Source organism: Empidonax traillii, unplaced genomic scaffold (assembly GCF_003031625.1).
Source record: "Empidonax traillii isolate 1590-97213 ecotype Southwest subspecies unplaced genomic scaffold, ASM303162v1 scaffold542:size423868, whole genome shotgun sequence".
In the NCBI taxonomy this organism is placed as follows: Eukaryota; Metazoa; Chordata; class Aves; order Passeriformes; family Tyrannidae; genus Empidonax; species Empidonax traillii.
The window spans coordinates 140890-165390 of NW_020955735.1; the positions used below are offsets into that span (position 1 = coordinate 140890).

At 37.5% G+C, this 24501-nt stretch overlaps 1 protein-coding gene across 3 annotated transcripts in view; it reads left to right on the plus strand.

Moving 5' to 3' along the window:
- The window catches only part of MOXD1 (monooxygenase DBH like 1), a 59174-nt gene extending 34986 nt beyond the window's left edge, over positions 1–24188 (plus strand). For 2 of the 3 annotated variants that reach the window (XM_027897457.1, XM_027897456.1), the window contains exons 7-12: positions 1650–1816; positions 3241–3432; positions 6143–6202; positions 7953–8095; positions 11279–11447; positions 14171–14640. In XM_027897457.1, the coding sequence (XP_027753258.1) occupies positions 1650–1816; positions 3241–3432; positions 6143–6202; positions 7953–8095; positions 11279–11447; positions 14171–14335 (896 nt within the window). In that variant the 3' untranslated portion in view covers positions 14336–14640. Of the gene's footprint in view, positions 1–1649; positions 1817–3240; positions 3433–6142; positions 6203–7952; positions 8096–11278; positions 11448–14170; positions 14641–24175 lie in introns of those variants that run through there. The other variant, XR_003572754.1, reaches the window with a different exon arrangement.
- The last annotated feature ends 313 nt before the right edge of the window (positions 24189–24501 follow it).

Below are 24501 nucleotides of genomic sequence, written 5' to 3' on the forward strand. Positions count from 1 at the left end.
TGGGTAGTGTTTTCCTGAGTGACTCAGATTGGCAGTCACTGTTTGCTCCCAGTCAGGAGCAGTTCAAACATTTTTAATTTTACGGGGATGGTTTTGATTGTTTGTGATTTTGTAGTCCTTAACATTCACTTTTCTTTTGAAAGGTGGCCTCTTTTCAGATTGTTCATCAGCAACTCTGACAGACCATAAAAGTGTCTGACATTTAGATGTTAGCAACCAGTTTGAGAGGGAAATTCCACCAAGGAAAAATTCAAGTTGATGAAATTTTATGAGTATCTCCAGAAAGGGAGTGAGTTTGGATTCCCAGATACGAAAGTTGGGATGTTGTGGGATAGGATATATCACCCTAAACGTCATGATTCATATGTTGAAGAATGGTTGATTACCATTTTTGATTGGCTATACATAGTTCATATCCTTTGTTCCTTAATAATTATATACACTACTTCATCTTAGATATTTTAGTGACTGGTCCATTCCTCTGCCATTTGCTTATCTTAAAATAGACTGCCAATATCATATTGATGTAAAATTTGGCTTCAGGCACTGCTATGTCTGTTATGTTCTTTAGAAGACTAATATAGGTCACTAGGAAGCCTCTTACCTTCTCCGAGATACTTGATATGGTTTTGCATTTTTAATTTTCAAATTTGAAATTGTTTCAGTGATTATTCATAAATATAAAGGAAAAGTGAACTACCAGAGTGTAGCAGTTGTGCAAACACAAATTAATTTTTTTGTGTGTATCTTGACTAATATGAATGACTAATAATTATAAGCATTTAGATGACAAAGGAAACATAAATTATTAATAGTTACACAAACAAACACATATGGCTAAACATATGTGGGTGAACAAAATAGATTTGTATCATTTTGGCTGTTAAAAACTCAGCCTCTTCACAGCAGGCTTTGATTCTTTAAACTAATTTTTTTTAATCAAGAGTTCTTGAATCAGTGCAGCATTAAAATACTCTGTAATTCTCTTGTCTACTTTTCTGAAGTATTATGTGCAGGTTTGGGATTTAGTAAGCAAATGTTCAGTTGATGCTCTCTTAATTTGAGATATTGTAAAAGAGGTATATTTTGTCATTTGAGGTATGCTGTAATGTAACAGGCAATCCTAAGCAAAGGAAAAATATAATCAATCCTAGGACTCCAGGTGAAGAAATAGATAAAATTTATAAGCAGAAGATAACATATGGCTAGAAAATTTGTAAGAAAAAAAGCACTAAAATTATAAGCTTTGCTTTAAATATTTAATATGAAAGTCATACACGGAATCTTTTGAGGTCTTATTATTTCCTTCTATGTTTCTTCTGCCTGTGATTTATCTTCTTTTCCCTGAAATCCGTGTTGGATATCTCAGTGGAAGGAACATGAGTGCTACAGAGAGTACGTATTTTTCCTTCACATCTAAACAAGAGATGAACAAGATACTGTGTTTAAAAACTGTCCCATGGACTGCCCCTATTTATTACTTCCTGCGTACAGTTTGAACTCATTTCCAGGTTATTGAGGTTGATTCCTCAATTTTCATGTAGAAAGCATAGGACATAGCATGAAAAATGTGAAACAATTTGGTTTTAGTTTTTTTGCATTTGAAATACAAATTTATAGCCATGGCTCACTGTGTTCTTTTGTTGCAGGCTTGATAGATAACTCTGGTTTGAGGCTAATTTATACTCCAGTTTTAAGGAAATATGATGCTGGGGTTATTGAAGCTGGTCTTTGGGTCAGTCTCTTCCACAATATCCCACCAGGCATGCCTGAATTTGTGTCAGAGGGTCACTGCACGCTGGAATGTCTGGAAGAGGTATGACCCCTGCCTAAATCCATTGGTGTTCATTCATAGAAATAGTTTTGGAGTCACTTTAACTTCTTGGGAAGATTGATGTGAGCAAAGGCATGTGATAGTACATGTTGCCCTCCAGTATGTTCGGTCTTTTTGAACTGGGTATTTGGGCTTTTCGGTGTTCAGGCTGCTTCACTTACATGAGTAATACTGGATAACACAGTACTTGCAATGTTTTAATTTTGTGTTGAATATATAAGCATACACTGCTTTTCATGGCAAAGCTGTTAATAACTTGGGATAGCTAGCCCAGAAAAAATGTTGAGACTAATTCAGACCTGTGCATATGCCAAAGGCTCCTTATGATGAGGTAAAGCCTGAAAGGTATTCTTAGACCACCACAGAAACTAAAGACCTGACCAGGTTTTGTTTGTCCAAAGTACAATTATGCATTCATTAAATATTTTGTTTCATTAAGATAACTTAAATATCTCTGCAGGTAATGGAAGCATTGTCTAAGATCTGTGATTAGTGTATCATGGTTGATTCTCATATACTTTGTCCTTTACAGGGAAAGGTTGAATCAAGAACATGGTTAACTATGAAGGCCAAATTAGATACAGAATTTAGATTTCTTCTTGGAGATGTTAAATATTACATATTGTCCTAGGATTTTTCAGCCTTAAAACACTTGAGTAATCTATTATCATGAGGTATCTGATTCTGAGGCTGTTCTTGAAAGGTATTGCGATAACAAATTGTTTCTGCCTTGAGCTCTGAACAAGAACCAAATTTGAGCATGCTGGAAGTTTAGCAGTAGATCTCAGCTAGAACAGGAGTGATGTCAGATTTGTATCAGTTTGGAAAAGTTAATTTTCAAATGTTTTTGACCTGGAAAAAAGTTTCAGATGTGAACTTACAGCATTTCACTACCAGTTCACGTGAAGATGGGAAGTAGAGCATATTATAATTACAGACTCTCAATTTTAAATGCATCTTTTGGCATGATATTGATGACAACATCATTCATAACTGCATAAAAATTCTTTTTCACAATAAAAATCTACATTCTCCAGTATCAGCCATTAGCACTAAAATAATGTGCAGGCTTTATAGTATGACTCCCTTGCAAGTCTTAAACTGTTAAACTGAGAATTACTTGCAGTCTAGCTGATTTTCTAGCTGATAAAAAAAAAAAAAAAAGTATGCACTAGGAGTAAAACCAGAGTTTTTTTTTTTTTTTTTTTAAATAATCACAGAAAAAATCTAGCCTTTTTTTGTGCATAAAACCTTAATTTCACATCTAGGTTTGGTTTCACTATAGACTACATTTTGCAGCAAACTGTGTGAATATAAAATGCATTAATTTATACATTTTCACTCTGTGCATTGTATTACATGACATTACCATGACATTACCACTAATAGCGGTTTCCCTTGGCCAGGCTCTAGGTGCTGAGAGACCTGCTGGGATTCAAGTGTTTGCGGTGCTTCTTCATGCACATCTTGCTGGCAGAGCTATCAGGATGCGCCACTTCCATAATGGCGAGGAGCAGAAGCTACTTGCTTATGATGATGAGTTTGACTTCAACTTCCAGGAGTTTCAGTATCTGAAAGAAGAAAGAACCATCTTGCCAGTACGACACTCTTCATTCTTTCCCCTAAAGTGTTTAAGAGATCATGTGCCTAACATTTTTTCACATGTTGGATTAATTTTGCTACAGAATTTCTTATCATTGCATCATAGAATTTTTGAATGTTTTGTTCGTTTTTCCACTTATCGCAGAGTGACTAATGCATTAAAATTTTGGTGTCTTAGGAGTGTCCATGCAATTCACCACAGAACTGGCTTGGTCCATCAATGAGAGCTGTTCTTTGAGTATGTTTGGTATTGACAATTACTTGATTTGAACTTTACTATCATAAATAATTGAGCAAAGCAGATTAGCAAACTCCACATGTGCCCGGCTGTGCCATCTTTGTGCATCCAGCAAGATGAATAATGGAAATGTCAATGCATAGCTTTACAGAACTGATGGAACCAAATAACACATCCTCAATTTTTTCACACAGCAAGTGTCCAGCCTTGCAAACATGTCTACAAATCTTCTGTTTGCTTCCCATTTTTTGTTGTTTTTGCAAGGAAACCTCCATGCTTATCTTCCACATGAGGTTTCACTAGTAAACACAACCCTTTTGAAAAAGAAATCATATAACTCTATTATACTTGTGAAAATAGTGTAACAAAACTTACAGAAAATTTCCAACTAGAGTTATTTTATTAAGCAGTAGCTATCCATAGATATTACATGAAAAAAGTCTGGGTTTTTTTTTTTTTTTTGTGTGAGTCATTAATTTAAAAATTATTCACTCATCTTTTATTAGTTCCAGCCAGTATATTTTTTTGGGGCTTTGGCCTGAGGACAGAAAATTTAGTGCTGCAAACTCTGAGTGCTCCAGATCTGGCCAGCAGAGAAGCTTGTCCTGGTGCATGGGAACAAGCCTGTTACTTAATGGAATTGGTCAGACTCAAAATGTCAGAAAAGACCACTGAAATCACTGAACTTCAAGTATGGTCAGGAGCCCCATGGTTTAAACTTCCAGGCTTCTCTTCAAGTCCCTTTCTCTCTTGTGTCTCTTCTCCCACGCTGGGATACTTTGATATTTGTACTTTAAAGGCAAGAAGCTAAAATACTAACTTTCTAGTTTAATTTCTACAGCAAAACCTGGATGTTCAAGTGCAGCATTTACTCTTTGAAGTCAAATTGCTTGTACTCTACAGGGATTTCAAAGACAAACTGATATTACCTCCTTCAGGAAAGAAGTGTTGAAGGGTTTAGGAAGAGGGCTGGCAAAAGATAACAGGTTTGCGGAGAAAGCCTGTAACATTTTTAGGAAAATTCATGCAGATTATAGAGGAAGGCCTCTTACAATTCAAGAACATAAGGGAGTAGACAACAGAAAGACTAAAAGAGGTATTTGATAGTATCAGCAACTTGGAAAAAAACCCCACCTCAAGTAGAAAGGGTTTTTTCAGGCCTTTCTTTGTTTTTATCTTGTGCAAAACTACCAGTGCAGCTTTGCATACATCATCCGCTGTAATTCAGAAAACAGTCTAATCAACTAACTAATAATAATATAATTTTTCAAGTAAGTTCTACTTATTCTCACTTTCCATAAGCTCTTCCAAAGGTATATCCTTCTTTTAGCTTGCAGAGTCCAGGTAATTTGCGTTCTTCAAGTGCTAACACTCTCTTCTCAGTTTAGAAGCAAGAGATCAAATATCACAGAAGGAACACTTTTAGTGAACCTTATACAGTCCATAAGCTATGAAAGCCAGAGACCTCTCTGGTGCGAACCAGCAAATTCCTGCTGGGGGCAGTGAAGCTGTGCCACCTCATGCTGCTTCAGAAACCTCCATCTGCATTTGGCTGACATGAGGCTGAAACACCTTCTTCCAGCAGTCTGGAGTACAGACTGTGCTAGCATTTATTTGGTGATGAGACAGCCTTCAGGAAAGGAAGCCTTTAAAGGGTGGTCTGATTTTTTTCAGAGAAACATAATGGGTGATAAGGGAAGATGGTGATACAAGAAAAATAAACCAAACCAAACATCTGGCATCCTTGTGACATGAAGCTGACCAAAACACCAGATTTTTGGTGTCTGCCTATGTTCTTGAATATTTTAATTTCCACTTGGTTATCATGGTGATTTTGAGATTTGTATTGATTAGGTGCAGGGAGTAAAGGTATTACCAAACAGTTGATCAGTTTGTCAGGGCACCAAAAAGTTAATTGTATGCACTTGAGAAGGTGAGTATTAAGCCTTTCCCATACATATCTGTCAATGTAGTGAAGTCTTTGCCTGCCACTCCTCTACTCCCAGGCTTGGCAGAGAAATAGTTGTTACTGTGATGTGGAAAACCTTCTTTTCCTCATTTGCCAAATATTTCTGCTGTAGTTGGCAGGATAAATGAGCCTGGGTAAAGTAGCACTGGATGAGTTTTGGAGCAAGGATCATTTGTATACATCATCTACTATATAATTTTCCAGAAATTGGATGATAACTGGGCACCTTCCTTGCTATTTAAAAAAAAAAAAAACCCAGACAACACTTAATAAGACTCTGTTTAAATCAATGGGGGATCCCTGAGAACCTATGATAATAATAATTTGAATGCTAAGTGCTGAGGCCTTAGCATATGGCAGTTACCTAATCCTTCTCTTTGAAAAAGTCATATCCACTGCTCTGATGTTTATTTCTTCAGCCCTCACTGTCATCTGTGGTTACCTGAAGTTGGTGTTAATAAGCTTCAGAACTGTGAAATTCCTAAATTTTGTGTTTCAGGGAGATAATTTAATCACAGAATGTCACTACAATACTGTGGATCGAATTCGCATGACGTGGGTAAGCAGTGTTTTAGTAGATCAAAATACACAGATAATATTGGGCCTAAAAACCTTTTTCATAAAAAACTATTAAAAAAGAATGAGCTTACTTGCTAAGACCTGTGTACATGTAATCATGTATTATCTTTCCTTTCATAGATTCTTAGGTTTCAAAATCATCTGAATCATTGTGATCATAGTCGGATCTCTTGCATAAGGCACTCCTATGACTAGTTTATAGCAATAAGCACTTCAGATCACAAAAAATCTTTAAAAGTCAAACTTTGCTGGTATTAGGAATGCTTTCATCACAACACGTATTAACATGCAAATTCTGCAAATTGTAATGAATTATTTTTATGAAATTGTTACATGTCTTTCCCCGAAGTTGTAATTGCCAGTTCTTATGCGTTGATTTTTATTTAGGATGTGACCAGGATGTTATTGGACTTTTTAGTTTTATGCCTAAGGTAGAATCCAGGCAGAACGCAGATCCTTTGGACTAGGAAGAGGAGCTGAGGACCCCCACACTGAGGGAGTTGAGCTCAGGTTTGGCATACGTCAGTGCACAGTCTCCGAGGTGCGGCTTTGGAGGTTGGCACTGGCCATTGTGATGCAGCCACTCGGTTTTGGAGGTGAAATAAATTTGGTTGTTGGCACATGAGCTGGACTGTACCAGTTGGCTACTAAAATGTAGAGTGATGCCAGACCCACTATGCCTATGGGAGGTATATAGCTGCCTTCTCCTAGGTCTGATCTGGCTTCCTAGAGAGGGACTGGTTCCAAACCTCTGGGAGGTGAGACCTGAGGGGTTTCTATTCTGCAGGAAAGAACTGTTCCTGGCATCCAGTGAGCACAGGGATACTACTCCCTGAGTCATGGCTTGCATGTAGACACACGCAATAGTTATATTAAGAAAATAAAATAGCAAGAATGGAGGGGTTTGAGGTTTTGTCCTGTTTTTTTTGTGTGGTGAACACACTAGCTCTTGGCCCCTGATTCATGTGTTTTGTCTTCTCCATTCCCATTCCTGTGGCTCCATGAAATTTGTGGAACTATACCCACACAGGATTTAGGAATATATAGCTCATAATCTTGTCCATATTTACCAAGATGAATTTTAAATTAGTTGTTAGCCCCATGGTACTCAATGGGTGACTGTTTAGGATTCTGTTTCTTCTGCTAGCTAGAAATGTTACTCTAATTAGTTCTTTTATAATTAGTGCTCATTTTTTCGAGTCAACATTGTCTGTTAGCATAAATAATTGTTTTCTTTCTTACTCTTTATCTTCATAAGTACTTAAAAGCAGAGTCCAAAGAGATACATATTCCATTCCAATCTCCATTTTGCTAGGCAATGCTCACTTAATTTCTTATTAAACAGGTCAATTATCCTGCCAGGTTTTTTTCTACCTCTGTTCCACTTTGAAGCCCTTTTCTGAGATATGGTTGGTATAAGTACCTTGGAGACAACTGGAAGCAAACCTGAACTTCTCAGATAGTACTCTTCAACATAATACGAGTCTTATTTTATTCATAGCTGTTCCTTCTGATGTCTTTTTATCTTAGAAGCTATTGCTTGAGCTTGCTAAGTATTTTGTAATTAGTTATGTAATAACTTCTTGTTACTTCTTGATAACCTAGCGTACAAGATAAACTTGCTGAATTAGCCTCCTGATACACATTTAATTAGCATATAAATGCTAATCAGTGATTTCATCTGTGGGATTCCAATACTACCCTGATTAAAAGGAAAATCCCATTTTCAGGGTGGTCTGAGCACCAGGAATGAAATGTGCCTGTCATATCTACTCTATTACCCAAGAATCAACCTCACCCGATGTGCAAGTATTCCAGATATAATGGAACAGCTCCAGTTCATTGGTGTTAAGGAAATCTATAGACCAGTCAGGTAGGTAAAATGTTTATGAATATACTGTGCCGATAAGTATTTCTTCTGCCAAATTATTTTGCCTTTTTGTTTGTTTGTTTTGATAGGAAAGCAGTTTCTCCTTTTAAAAAAATAATATTGTTCATGTCAGGGTTTTTTTTTCCACCCCAACCATATATAGTTATAGACTACGTATCAATGTTTTAAATCTATCAGTTTATTGAAACATACCAACATTTCATATGTAGAGAAAGGATTTTGAAAAAGGAGTTTCTGAGCATAAGTATTGAATTACCCTGAGTAAATTTGTTGTCAGCAATTCTGCTGAAAAAAGTGCACACAAGGGAAGAATTTGTAAGCTAGAAAGGGAGGGATTGAGAGAATATTACATTATTTATAGTAAAAAATAAATGGTAGATAAGGACCATGATAGAGGCCAGTGAAAGAAGGCTTTGGAAGAATCAGAGGTTTATGTGTAAGGTGAGTAGAGAGAAAACCATGAAACCAGTGCTAGAATTTTACCCCAAAAGAAGAAAAGAGCTTTTTGGGTGACCTGTTGGCTACAGGGGCTTGCAATCTTGTGCAAAGACAAGTCTCCTGAGTCTTGAACTCCTACTTTTCAGGGAAACAGAACACTGCACATTTTTGAGTAGTAAATCCATGTCAGAAAGAAAAACCCATAGCTCTCAGAAGGGATAATATTATTTTTGTTGTTAGATATGTCTACTTCAGTGCTCCACAGATGTTAAATAGCCCTTCTGTGAATGGTGGGGTTTGAGGGCTGTTACCTTTTAGGCAACTCAGGTTCCACAATAACCACCATGAAGGTCCATGCAATTCAGCTGGCAGCTGACTACTGGAGTACACAACAGTGAGGTGAATTTTAAATAGAGTGTTGGAGTTTCTCCAGTAAATTCATAGAAATCTCCTTCTTCATGACAGTTATTGAGAACAAAACGCTTCTCAGTCTGTAGCTGGATCTGCCTTTTCTGATCTTTAATGTCAGTGGGATGACCAATGCAACAATATCACTCATTAGGAATGATTTCCAGAATCTAACATAAAACTTAAATTTTGTTAGGAGATGGGAGGAAGTCCAGTACAGACAGGTTAAATCTGTTTGAATACATAAAAGTCAATAAAGAGTTTATTTCAGTTTTAAGTGTCCTTCATAGTGCTTAAACTTAAAGCATCTCAACAGCAGATCAAGAGTGGAAGTGATTGTAAACAGTGAGAATAATCAAAAGAGGAAAGTTCCCAAATGAAAGAAATGAAGAAAAAAATTTAAACTTTAAAAAGTAGAATGCATTATTAGCGGTGAAAGGTGAATTACATTTGTATTGTTAGTTGCGCTAAATGAAGGTAATAGCAAGACTTTAAAGTCAAATGGATAGACTAGTAGTGTGTCATCACATTTACATTTTAAAAGTTGTCTTTCCTTACACAGTTTATCTTAACTATATAAAACTATTACTGCAAAATAATTTGATATACAGGCTTGGTGGTCTTAGTTCTGTAATTTATATTCAAGAAAGAAGAGTTTGAAGGAACTCACAGTGCAATCAATGTCTACTTAATTTTTCACACTATTTCCATTTACAACCTCTTTTAATAGAGGGAGAACAGAGTTTCTAAATTGGTCCTAGCTAAAAGAGTCTTTCTGAGCTTAGAAAGAAAATATTCTAACAAATGTATGCTCTCTTGAGTGTTCATTCATGATAACTGTACTTAAGGAAAAAAATGCACATTTGGCCTGGGGAAATAAGGATGTTCTGAATAGACTAAGTATGCAGACTGTCTGCCGCAAATGGAATAGTAATTAGAAGAGGAGATTATTAATGCCTCTAGTATTTATGACCTAATCCACAATTCTTGTTTCATTAAGCTCTGTCAGCCTGAGGATATGTGACCTGATACTCATCTCTCTTGTGTCAGTCTAACACTAGAATTGCTTCACTGACTCCTTTAAAGTCTCTCTTGACTTACACATGAAGACAAACTGGAAGCAGGAGCAAGACACTACAGCTCACTTTAAAACATTTTTCTTCAGTCTGGTGTCACAGGCAATGGTTTAAATCATGAGGAGCTCAGATGAAATTAACTGGGCCACAGTAGTGTCAAATAGGTACTTGATTAAAATTGTGTGATCTATGCCTAGATGGAGTAGAACTCTGGCATAGGCAATTTACCCAAAACAAGCGAGAGACAGCCTACTGCAAAATAAGACAGAGGGTTATCTAAAGTGCTTTGAAAAGATAACTCGTGCTCCAACCAAAATATTAATTAGGTTACTTAGATAAAGTTTTGAATACTTTTGTTCTTCCATTGGCTGTATTGGACTTTGTGTTTTTTACAAACTTGACCTGTCCACCATGTTGTTTTCATTCATCCCAGTAAAGTCAAACAAGGAAAAGGTTTTCTTTAGTTTTGTTTTGGATTTTTTTCTACTTTTCCTTTGTTACTATTTTCTAATTTTCTTTACTAAATGAAAGACAAGAAATCTCATTCCTTCCCTTTCCATGTGTTTGGCTGGTGGGGAGTGAGATTGTCCCCATTTGTTCATGGGGAGGATTCCCACACGTGGGCAATAGAACAGTGCAGCAAGTCTCTTTATAATACCTCTGGCCGAAAGTCCCTTTGCAACCAGCATGTAGGAACATGTCAAAAGGCAGTGTCCACACAACCAGTTATTCTCTGCTGCCCACAATGCATGTCAGAGCAACTCCTGTGCTAGGCTCAGTTTTGACCTATTATCTGAGTTATGACCAGAGCTTGGCAGAAGCATCTGGAAGCAGCTTTCTAATGGCAAAGTTTCTTGGCAGCCTGGCCTGCCAAGCCTCAGAGAGGGTGTGGCTTTATTTTTGGTTCTGTTTTTTTGAGAAGTTACAGCAGAAGATCTGTTTTGTACTGCCTATGTATTCAGTTTGTAGATCAGAGAACAGCAATGTAACTCTTGAAGTCCTTCGTTTCTAAAAACATCTGGCAGCAAGTCCTAAAGCATCCTAAGTCTGTTAAAATAAACTGCTTTACTTTTCAGTAGAATAGAACTTAGCTGTGAATGTGAGCTATGCATAATATACATAGTAGTAGTACATTTATTTTTCTGAGTAGATTCTCCAAAAGTTTTTCCTCCTCAGTTCCAACTTGATAGCAATTATGTTTTGGGGTTTTTTAAATCTAATTGCAATTTTTATTTTTTTTTAGGACTTGGCCTTTCATTATCAAGAGTCCTAAGCAATATAAAAACCTATCTTTTATGGATGCAATGAACAAATTCAAATGGTCCAGATCAGAGGGTCTGTCCTATAATAAACTTGTGCTTAAACTACCTGTGAACGTGAGGTGTTCAAAAACAGATAATGCAGAATGGTCGGTAAGTCTGTGTTTTGAAAAGGAGGCAACAATCTCATGAAACAAATGTGATTTACTCTTTTCCATTGTATATGAATAAATATCTGGTTTTATGTCTTCAGAATGTTTACATGGCTATATTACATTTACATATAATAACAAATGATGAGAAAGTTTTGTCAATGCTTTCACCTAACTTGAGTCCTAGAAGCATTTAAAAAGAAAAGTTGGAGTTTTGATCAGCACTTGGGATTAGTTATAGAAGAATGGAGTCTTTCAGTGTGGTTGGGACTGGTCAGAGAGTAACCACATGTGTCCAGACTACGTGACTGAGTCAGGAAGCTGTTTTTCCTTGGCTGCCTTCGTGGTCAGGGACTTGTGTTAGGGTCTCAAGATGGATGATTCAAAATTCCTAAATCAGGTTTCCTCTCTGAGTCATCTTCTAGGGATAAGCTTATTGACTGCATAAAGAAGTCTAAAGAATTTACCTTCTTAACTCAGGCATCTAAACAACCTAGAGTTATATGAGTATTCTTACAATATCTCTTGCTTTTCTGTTTGTTTTGAGTCATAGAATGGTCTATAGTATTGGGGCAAAGAAAGTACATTTGGATTGTCTGTTTCCTCTGTGCACCTTTGTAAGATTTTATCTTCCATAGGTTTCCCTTCCCTATTCTCTTGATGAAAAAAGCCTTTAAGATAAAAATAATTGCCCAGTAAGTTATTATTTATTCTAAACATCTACTGGTATTTTTCCAGGACTGCTGGGAAAAGCTGTCATCATTAGTGTTGATGTGTGTTTATAAAGAATGGCTAGTGCATTTAGTATCATCCCAGAAAGGAATGATGAAAAATATGTATTTTTGTTTGAACTCCTTTACAGACTCCCAAGTTCAAGGCTCTTTTATTTTTTTGAGATTTTCTGCTCCGAAGGGGAGATGGTCTGATTGTACTGGCTTATTTGTTTTGGTGATTTCAGTCCAGTATACCAGAGTGGATAGGAGATACTGCTAAGGAAATAATTCCTAGGAAAGGACATTTACTTCATTCTCCTCACGCTGGAAAATAGCCTATGCTGCCTCATAACATGTCACACACTCCTTTCAGGTGGTGAAGAAATTACCCCTTCTTCAGTGGTGTTCTCAGGTTTTCCCAGCATCTATCAGACTGTTTTGCCCATGGGAAGTCCAAGAAATACTGTGCTATAAGTAATAAGAGAGGTTTTGTTTTTTTCTTGTGTTTGTCCTGTTCTAGATCTCCTGTGAAAAGTAGTTATTGACAGTACATGTGATTATTCACCAGTCTTGGGTAAACTTCCTGATTTTTACAACTGTGGCCAGTAGCAGTTGCATATCTGCTCTTTCACTGCTTATTTTTCAGAGGACAAGTTAAGATGATGACAGAAATTTTATCAAGCGAGAATAAGATGCTTTTTTTTTTTTTCAATGGCATACTTTCTGGAAAATGCTGCTCATCTTTATCTTACAGGATGAAAGAACAACACTTATAACTTAAAAACATAGTCAAAGAATGAGCTCACTGAAACTGGGTATTCTTAGTTCTTCCTTTTAATCATAGTTTCCTATTTCAAATGAATAGGGCATATTCATCAAAGCTAAGATTAGGACTCCTTCCTTTCCCTTGACTTATTAGTGATATTGTACTAAAATGACCATTCACATCAAAATCAAGAACCAGTTAAACACAAATGGCCAAACAGTCTCTGAGTTGTTACAAGACTGAAAAAACTTGAAGCAGAGGAACTGAGTTGAAAATACCTTCATTCTTCTATAGTAATACTCTCTTGTTCAGTTTTAGTTTTGTGTTGTGTTTGCTAAGATTAAGTCAATATTTAGGTGTTTGGGTTTTTTTCCTGTGGTGCAGAACAACTGAAACATGGAAAAAAATCCAGAGCCAGCACATGCTGTACAGGTGGACACTCAGCCTTTCAAAAGTGTTTGTGCCCAGGAGCTTGCCTTTTGCAGAGATTATTTTCTTTAACATGTAGGGAGTACATTTAGGAAAAGCAAACCAAGCTGCATACACAGATGTCTCTAATTTCATGTCAAAACCATAACAAACATGCAGTTATGTCCAACCCAATAAAAATTGCACTGAGTTCTAAGTGAAAAGTGGAAAATGCTCAGTATATAGAAACACAGTGCTGCTGTATGGGACCTTGCTTGAGCAGGGACATAGGACCAGAGATCCCCCAGGTCCTCCAGACCTCCAGAGATCCCATCCAACCTCAGTCAGTCTGTGACTCTGTGAAGTACTGTGTACACAGTTAGCTGCTTTGTACATGGAAGTGTAAGCCTTGTACATAGAAATGAATGTATTCAGATACCATCCTATATCCCTATAGCACCGTGCCACTGTAAACTTCCAGTTTTTTCTGCCAGAAGGATCAAAACAACAACCAAACCAACCAAACAATCCTACAAAGCAAGAGAAGGTCACTCAAATCAATCGACCATGGCCTAACCTTGTTTTACTGAAGAGGATGCCAGTGTGTACAGCTGCTCTTCAGTTCAAAACACAGGATGTGCACAGTCTGATCATTTGACATGTAATATATTATATCAGTATTTTTACTGAGCTTGATGTCTCCACAGTAAGAGTCATAACCCCAGTATAAAACTAACAATTGATTCTCATGCAAGCTCCAGCTAGCACGAGAGCAAAATATAGTTTTTTAACCTTATATGACAAAACCCTGATCATATTTTGTTATTTTAATTGCAGATCCAAGGCATGACAGCTTTACCTCCTGAAATAGAGAGACCATACAAGACAGAGCCAGTAATATGCAGCTCATCTTCCTGTTTAAGTTGCAGTTTATTCCTCACCCTGTTGTTTGTGGTACACATCACAGCCAGAAGCATAGAAAACATTGGGTTCTTTGTATAATAATTTTTATCCATTTGTGTTCTGTATGCCATGCAAGTTCTGTTATTTGCACTGTTGCTGTTGTAGATTTATTTTTTTACATATTAATAAATGAAATTTGCCAGTTCAAAATAAAATGTGTACATCCTCTGGAAACTGTGGGTTTTTTGGTTTTCAATGTAAAGTGTGTATGAAACACAGTAGGTACACTGACACATTGCATATAGAAATCTTTTCCTGTACCATTTTCTTATACTTTATCTTGACTATTTCACACGGTGCTTTCAAAGTCATCTATGTATATGGGTGAAATTAATAAACTAAATGCAACCTAGTTAATCACATTCAACCTGATGTGTGCTGTATTATTTTCTTACACCTGCAGTTAATGAAATTACTGCTGTATGGACAGGTTTTGCAAACATATGTTTGTCTGACTGACATGTGCTGTAAAGCTTCAGAGGGGATTCATTCAAAGAGGACATTTCTGGGAGCAACACACTGCAAACCATCTCACCTCCTGAGAGAAGTGGGAGCTATGGATGTGAAAGGGCTAAAAACACAGGCAGAACCCCAAATCTCCCCTTAGTGAATCCTGTACGAATCCTTTGGTTTGTTTGGCATTTCTTTTTCCTGATCCCATGTAATTCAGTGTTTTTATTCTGTCTTAAGATACTTGTCCAGTGAGTAAATCTTCAGCAAGAAGCAGGTACTCCTTTTCTAGATTTGATCTGGACAGCAGTAGCAATTATCTATCTCAGAGTCAGACTCTGGCATGCACAGGGAATCAGAGTACGAGCCTGCCAGGAGGTATTGTTAGCACATGCTGAGCATCACAATAGGCCAAACTGCTGATTAAGAGATTGTTTTTCTCTTTCATATGTATAATTTTTTATACACGTTTGTTTATATATTTGGAAATTGGCAACTTTTTGCCTCAAATGGTGGTGGGCGGGGAAGATTCCCAAAAGAGACCCAATTTATTTCTAACCAATGAAATTAGGTAACACAGTAGAAAAGGACACTGAACATTTAAAAAAAAACCCTTCATTTTTTAGGTAGGCACACTACAGTTCTACTAAGATATAATTTTTTTTCAGTGTTGCATAAATTTTACTGGAGTGTGGCTATAAAAATAACTTCATTTGGATGTTGAGAGTGCTTCCCTGATCATTGCAACAGCTGCAGTACGACTAACCTCTGCAGACTTAGTAACATACAGACTTTGTTATGTACATTTTATGTCACTGAGCACTTTTGTGTAGTGTGGTGAGTCCAGAGCAGATCAAGAACCTGACTGAGCTGAGATAAACTGTTTTCCTGCGTTTTTTTGTTCAGTGCGTTTACCCCTCTTAATGAGGCTGTTAGGCTGTTCTGACACAAAGAAATATCACATGAGAAGAAAAATGAGAGGTTTTGAGAACTGTCTTCTCTGCATTTGAGAAGTGAAAAGGACAACATCACAGAGCTGGTAAGGCTCCACTGCGGGTAGCCAAAATGACAATGCATATGACACAGGAAAGAGGCACTGAAACAGTTAATACCTGAAGTATAGAGAGAATTAATCAAGTATAGATTAAAATTCTAACAATCTTGTTATAGAACTTATGTATAAAGGGAGTTTAAAATGAGCCATGAAGGTAGAGGTTCACAGGGCCTACTAAATCCTCCTAATGATGTATCTGCATTTAGGACAGGAAGAAGTCCCACCAAATCCTGGGAAATTTCTTCACCATTGTTGGGCAGCTGCTTGCTCTTAGTATTTCTGGACAGTGATACATTCTACTGTTCTTCCCTTTGGTCCTAGATAAGGTAAGGAAAAGGTGTATGCCAAAGACCATATGGATTTTTTTGGAGGTAAACCCCTGAAGATTCAATAAAGAAATTTAACTATTGAGGTGTCTTTGTCCTGCCAGAACTATGTTCTTCTGCTTTGGTTTTTGTTTTTCAACCAGTTTTATTTGGGAACACAAACACATTCATGGCAAGTTATGGGCAGAAAAGTCCCCTGAATGATTATTTGTACAGATCTGTTCTGAATGTAAAAAGCTATGGGCATCCTCCTGTTAAGATGTCATGGAGTCTAGGATGCCTCTTATTGTAAAAGCAGTCAGAGGGAACCTTGGCCTCTCTTATGCTTAGACCCATCCCTAAAGTGGACATGTTCGAACAGCTTTTTATTAGGGAGCAAGGGGAAAAATATCAGGGAATGAAATGAGAAAAGAGCCCTTTCACATGCAGTGTGATGTCTCATTTGCTGCTACTGGCATCCTTCCTAGGCTGACTTGGTTTGCAACAAAGATAAAACGGATCTAAGGCTATTTTCCATTCTGGCAGTTCTCTGATTTGACGCGGTTTCTTATCTACAGGGATTTCCTTTCTATGGGCACCCATCCTAAGAACATGTGAACAGATGGGTGCTTGTTGTTGCCATCCAGTGTGCCGTGAGTTGATGTAAAGCAAAACCGGATCAAAAAGGATGTCTGTGAGAGATAGCTGGCAGTATATCAGGAAGGCCTGTCATATACATTAAATATTTTTGTTTAATGCACAACTGTTTTATGACTTGTGGAGGAATGGAAAGGAAAATTTTGCTTCACAGGCAAATGAAAAGAGAGACTGTTGATACAGTTCTGGGATGCTTCCAAATAGAAGGATCCAAACATGTAAACACATTACATTATTAAAAAACTTAAAATAAGAAGACTTAATAAAAAGAATAATCTGACATTGCTGAAAATTCAAACAAGGGTAAAAGTAAGAAATGTCACTGAAGAAAAAATGTATGCATCAAGGAGGTACCTAGTCATACTGTACACGAATAACTCTCAGACACAGATTTCTGTGGTTTTCATTCATTATTGTGCTCTGGTAAAGCATATGTTCTTGTTTTGCATTACTACCCAAAGCTCTCATAAGAGTTACAGTTACAAGTATATATAGAAAATACTATTATCAAGCAAACCATAATAGAGGAGAAGATGTGTAAAATCTATTACTTAAGGGATGATGAGCTCAAAATGACTAAGCATGATATTGTATTTTAATGATTACATCATTTCTGTGAGAAGAAATGAGAAGTGAGAAGCTAAATATATAAATATTTTAATGGGATAAGGTGTTGCATTCCAGAATAGGTGCCAAAAATCCCGATCTGCTTAAATCAGATTCCCCACACAATGGTCCTGCTGCCTGTCACCTGCCAACTGTCTAGAGTCATATTGTTTATACTATTTAATCTCTTTTAGGTTTATTATTTGTTCATTATGGAGCTTCCATTCAACAAATATATGGTTGTCCTCAAATATTCCTGTTATTTAAATCAGCAACCATTAGCAATTTTGGCCGTGTGTTATAAAAACAGGACACAGCACATCTGAGAAGGGAGCATTGGAGTAAATGTAGCTCTTAAATTTGCCCCTGTAGAGGAAGGTGTCGTTGTCTGATCCCATGCCCCACCCGCAAGACCCCTCATACAACCTCGTATCAGCCCATCCGTGGCTGTGTCATCTAGCTTGGATGCAAGTGTGGACCAAGGATAAGGGTGAGAGGCAGAGCTGCAGCTTGTGGGAGTGCAACTGCACTGGGCTTAATCCCTTTCACTGGGGAAGTCTGGCTTGGTAACAGGACTGGCTGGTATAAAAGAGGCCTGTGTGGCCATATTATTCCAGATGCTGAAGGGACACAGATTTAATAAATAAAACCTAGCAGAAACACTGGCCTCATTCTCCCCTTTTCTACCATCATGCAGAAGGTATATGTTTTTAGACCGATTATTACTAGTGGAATGTTTTAGAATTTTCATTTCTTCTGCTCTCTGTGTCTTATTTCTGATTGTTGGTATATCCCTGCCTTGCATGAGAGAGGGAAAGAGAGAGAGCAAATTTATCCTGAACCTTTTAACAGAGGGGAAAGCTGGGAGAAGAAAATTACAGATGTGACACAGAAGAGCTCTTCTGTCCTTCTTCCTACATCCCCACAGAGGTTTTCCTAGGTCGTAGGTATCACCAGGAGCATTTGCCATTTCCCCACCAGTGTCCTGCAGTTGCACTGAGCCTGGCACAGGGTGAACAAAGGGGTGAGGGCAGCCATGAAACTTCCCTACTTAAGCCCCTGCAAGGTGCTTGTGGTGAAGGTGCAGTTGGCCTGTATACCAAAACCTAAAGCCTGGTGCTTAGTGTACTCACGTAGGAAAAAGGTATGAATGCAATTTATGTTTTTACATCGAAACTAGCAAAGTAGACTATTTTCTAAACTGAATTTTTATTTTTGTGATGACTGTAGCTGCCAGGAAAACTAAGATATCAGGCAAACTTAAGAAAATTTATGACTAAAATGTGACTTATAGTCTACTTCTGAAAGATGGACATTTTAGGATGACTAATTGCATCCTGCTCAAAAGAAGACATGCTAAGATTGAGTTCAAGTTCTTCCAAAATACTGAACAAGAATCACACATCACCACTTGAACAATTCCACATAATCAGACATGGCTCCTCCTATTACCCACTTGGTTTGCATTGCATCCTCGGGCTTTGATGTTGAAAACATTTTCAAAAGGGATAGTTACACTACAAATTTTTTACAGGTGTAAATGTGTTTGTCTTCTAAATTTGTGTTTGTTTCTCCTACTCATACTGCTCAGTAAGAAATGAGTACTACCGGTATGAGGTAATGCTCATGGAAGACATTTCTGTTCTGCATAGTGTCTAAGTGCCAACATTCAAAGGTGCAAAATTTTTAAATGCTGTGATTGACATAATTGTTCTGAAGTCTACTTTGCCCTGATTTATGTAACTGCAGAAGACAGAGGAGAATAAGATTTCCTGCTTCCAATACCCACGCTAAATCTAACAGCCTTCAAGACGACCCATAAAAACTTTCAAGGCTACCCATACCACACCTGTAAAAATACGTGGAGAACAAGAAGCTTTTCCCCGACAACTCTGCTGAGTGAGCCACTAACTCCAGCAACACTTGTTTGCTCTGTGTCCTGCTTTTCCAACCCTTATGACTTCAGCGCTGATGGTGCATGAGGTTCTGCTGCTCTTTGCCCCTTGGCTGTGTTGAGTAGGGCTGGAAATGACTGAGGCCACTGGCTTTGCCTTGGCTGCTCTGCATATCGCCCTGGGTCTAAATAAAACTGATAAGAAGTAAGTGAAATATGTTTTTAAAATATGCTCACAAAGTTGGGTAAAGCAGAATTTCAGTATGTAATGGGAACTCTAAACTGAAGAAAACTGAGGAAAACTGCATAGTTAGATTGTATATATACTGTGAGGATTTTAAACAGGCATGGCCACCAAATGTAAAGGTATAAAGAAAGAGAATCTTCTTAACAGTTCCAAGGATCATAGTTCCTCTGATATACAGGGAAAATGTTCACTACTCTGATTACCTGCCTTAGAAGCAAAATCTTTGTCATAACATGTAAGCATCATGTACAGTTAGGAAAGTTTGATGTGGGTTGATTAAATACTTGTTGAAGTGCCCTTTTAAAATTACTGAAGTTTGAAACTGTATTTTAAGATTTTTAAGAAGGTCTTTTGACTGAAATATCCACCTTTATAGTTAAATGCAAACAAACCCTAAAGGTGCAAGTGAATAACTTCACAAAAGAAGAAGGATGGTAGGCTGAGATTGTGCAAGTGATAGTGGTACAGGCTCAGGTGGTAGCACCACCCTTATCACCACTTGCTGAAAATAAAATCATTGGATAATTCTTTCCTTGTTCCCCTGACTCGAAGAGGCCTGGGTGGACAGTGCAAGGCTTGCGTTAGCTAGGAGACTTTCATCTCCACAACTCATTAGACTAAATTACTTCTATGTAAATTTACGTGAGTTGAACTCTTTCTGTTATGTTTTTACTTATTAAGATCATGTCAATATCATAGTGCAGGAATCAATTTTTTATTATATCATAGACAGCGTACAGATACCTAATGACGTAGGTATGTATTGCAACAGTTCTTGGCTTGCAGAGCATGGTTTTGGGGGGAGGGTTGACCATCTATCTTGAAATGTACCAACATTTTGACTGTTGAAAAATACAGAATATGCAGTAGAATATATTTTTCATTCAATTATACCTTTGCCTTGTATTTTAAGCTCTAGATGTTTAAAGTGTTTGTGGGTTGTGGGTTTTTTTTGTACTTACTGTGCAAAAGGCAGCCCTTTTTTCCTAGTTGCTATGCATCCCCACATACTATTGTTTTTACCTGGTATATTCCAGAGCTCCTTAAATGACACCAAGTGTTTTTTCCTATACCTAGCCAGCTGAGGCTTCTAGTTGCTCTTTCTAACAGAGGAGGACAGTGCAGAATACAGGTTTTCCTGGAGGAACAACTCTCCCCTGACAGTTTTTGATGTGACAGAATGCTTTGCACCAGGTTATACTAACAAAATGTTTAGTTTGTGTGAATGTCTTTTTATGTTTGCTACTCTGCATGAGACAGATTCATGTAACAGAGAATCTGGGACTTTACATGTGATCTAGGACAACATATTGCAATTTCATTACCAGTGATAACTAACACTGTGGTGTTGAGATGAGCTCTGGGAGACACAAAGCACGAACAGATTATGTAAATAATCTCCTGGAGATTCAGGGAATTACTGGGAAGGTAAACTGCCTTTTGTGAGGCTGTGAGGTGTCCTTTCCTGTGGACACCTCCCATGGGTCACCATACATCACTTTGTAAATGCTTCCAGCTTCTTCCAGCCTGGTAGGCAAGAAACCGGCTTGGAGCTGAATGTGGTTCTGTCACTAATTAACCACCACACAAGCATTGCTGTTAATTCTGTTACAGAATAGTGGCAAAGCAAAAAAAAGTTACTCTGTCTTTTAGTTTTATAAGATTGAGCAACTGTTTCCTTAGCACATTGCCATTATTTAATCATTATTTAAAGTGTTTATCCCTGTTAGCAGTGATTTTTCAGAAACATAACAGTACTTTTTCACTAGAAATTTCTAATCTCTGGAAAGGAAACCTGCCAAAATCTGAGCTGCTGACTCCTTCCCCTGCTCTAACCTGTGGCCTAGAGAATAAAAGATTCTTACATCTTGACACAATACTGTGAAGAGTTCTGCTTTATGAAGGAACAAACTAATGTGACAATCTCAAAAGCCTTTAATCACACATTATCAGAACAAGAGAAAATATGTTTAAAAATACCTATTTTGTTAAGACAAATAACATTTCTATGGGTCTCCTGTTGGTTTTATGGAGAATTTATGATCTAAAAGAGTATGTTGTGCAGTATATTTTTCTTTTTCACTAGTTGTCTTAAGATTGCATGACTAGTTTGTCATCAGAGGATATCTTAAGGTATTTAAGGGGATAAAGTTTGAAAACTTATTTATAACCTGTGCAAAACTTGGCAAAGCATTTCTGGGGAATACAGTAAACTTCTATATATATCTGTGTCTTTTAGACATCAAGTTACAAGTCTGCACTACATTGTGAAAACCACAAAAGCTGCTCAAGTGTTGGCCATTATTTGTTGCATCATGTAATAAATCTGGGAGAAGCTATTCCCAGATTGCGCCTCTCTGGGGAGACTCTAAGTGGAATACTGAACCTGGACACATTTTTAGACTTGACAGGTTGGATTTGCTGCTGATGTAAGGTGATAGAAATCCATTATAGAGCTATATGAACCTACCGCATCCCTCAGCAGTAGAGGAGCTGGTCTTTCAAGGCTGGCAAGATATGGAAAAGCAGGTCAGAAAGTTGAGAAAAGTATCTCAGGAACCAGATAGCAGGGAAAAAATTAAAGGTAAACGTGTCCTACTGAACATACCACCAAAGGTTAGCGCTTTTTAGCCGAGGTGTAGAAGAAGTGAGCTATAGTGAGAAGAGAGATGATCCCCGAATACAAAAGCTGTAGGTATTTTTAAAAAGCATGATGGAAAGAACAATTGACTTCATACTTAATGCATTGAACTGAGCCTAGGAATCCCAAGTTCAGTAGTCTGTCCATGCCATTACCAGAAATATACCTCCAGTCAAACGAATAACACTCCAAACCACTCCAAACAGGGTGATGGTGGATAATTCTATGAAAATTGATACCACAGAGAGACAGAGTACTGGCAGAAATGTACAGAGAATGTATTGGCGCAGAAGAGGAGAAGAAATTATTAAAGGGATTTTTTTTTTTTTTTGACAATTAGGCAAACTAAAATTATGGAAGGCTGGCGAAGACAATTAGCCAAGATTTTCTGATTCTGAAATCTGTTCAACTTCTTAGTCATCTCCTATTTGAACTCCTGGCAATTTATTCTCTGGGACAGGTAATCTTAGATTTGGCAAAACCTGTCCACTTAAAAGAACACTGTTGTATTGGCAGAAAGTAACCAGATGAGAACCTTTCCTTGTAAATAGAAAGATAAAACATGCCTTTTCTAAGGACCTCTTTTTCCTCTCTAACTATCTAACTGTGTTAAAGGCTTAATATCTGTTTGCCAAAACTGATTCTTAGAACCATTTCTTTTCTGGGTCTTTTTGTTTGGTTGGTTGATTAGTTTTTTTTAAACCAGACCCATGGGGTTTTTAGAGTGTGTCTCTCTCTATTTTTTGGTTTTTTTTAACAATTGCATCAATTTGGAAATTTTAGAAATTTTGGAAATTGCAAGTTGAGGAAAAGATTTCATATAAGAGAAAAATGCATATTCAATTCACTAGTTGGCCTCAATCCCAACAGGGACAGTAAAATAGATCCAACTATGAAGTGTCCTCTTCAAAGTTTCATTTTCACTGAAAACTCTCAGTTTTCAAATACTGCACTAATAGGAAAAGTAGGGCTGTTTTCTTTCCTTTTTCTTTCTTTACTTTTCCTGTTTGCTTTCAGTACTTGCTAGACTAGGTGTTATCTTCATTTATTTGGATTTAGTTCCCAGCTGGTTTGCTACTATAATTTCCTTTCTCTGGCTTCCCTCCTTTTATTCCTATTCCAGCCCTAGCCAGAATTTTTCAATTCCTTTGATACCTTATGACACATAACACAAGATCCCTGCTGATCATGTTCTTACCACCAATGTCTTCATTTTTCTTTTGTCTCTTAAGAAGAAAAGCCACATACTTTAATCTGGCTGTCATAAAGAAATAGTTATTTTGTTTGTTCAACCCTGAAGAATACTCGAGGGTGCTGCTTCTGCCTGTAGAGTTGGTAACAACAGAGGAGGAATTTTAAAGTGTTGAATTCTGGAATTGATAGCAGGTAATTTCCACCTTCCCCATGCTATGTTATGGAACTACCCCCCACCTGCCCAGCTACTAGACTTGAAGTAATGTACAGCTGAGATACCTGGGCAGGAGAAATGGACTTGTCAAATTCACGGTGAGGTGTTAGGCTCTTCATGTCTTTTTTTGGTCCCACACCACACCAGCTTGTATTTGGTACACCACTTAATTTGCAGAGTACAGAGGGGTTTTCCTATAAGCAGAAGGAATAAAATACTTCTTTTCCCCCTTTTCATTGTTTCCTCTCCAATTTTGCTTTAAAACTTGAAAAAGAGAGAACCAGACTGAAAAAATAACTGCTTGTTGAATAGCACTCTCTGCTGTCCTCTGCGAGATTTGCATGTGGTCTCAGTTCTCAGCTTTTCAGTAAGGGGGGCACTTCATAACATGGAAGAAATTCTGCCCTCTGACAAGGCACTAGAGAGGATGGTGTTAAACAGTCTTTTATGCTGGCCCTAAACCCTGCTGTTTGCTCTGCCAGGCAAGGGGGAGAGCTCACTGGTAATGAAGGACAGGAAGGTGGGAGGCCTTAATGTACACTCATGCATTAAAATGCCGTACTCAGTCCCCATCTGGTTTACTGCCTACTGGTGTAGAACCATATGCAGGTGCAGAGGTGAGATGGGAAGCGCTGAAATCAGGCAATATTAGTGCACTTCAAAAAAACCCTTTACAGCAGCAAAAACAACCCCAACAACACCTAAACATCTACCTTCTTCAAATAAGTAATTTTACTAAGGTCTTGTTCAGGCACAAAAGCTGAGGCATTTTATGTGTAAACTATTACATCTATAATTGATACCTGAATAAAGATGCAGTGGCCAATCTACTGAATAAAGATGCAGTGGCCAATCTACTCCAAGAAGGAAAATGAAATAAATGGTACCAAAATGGAACCAGAAAACTACACTTATCTACACCAAGTTATATTGGTAAAGCAGT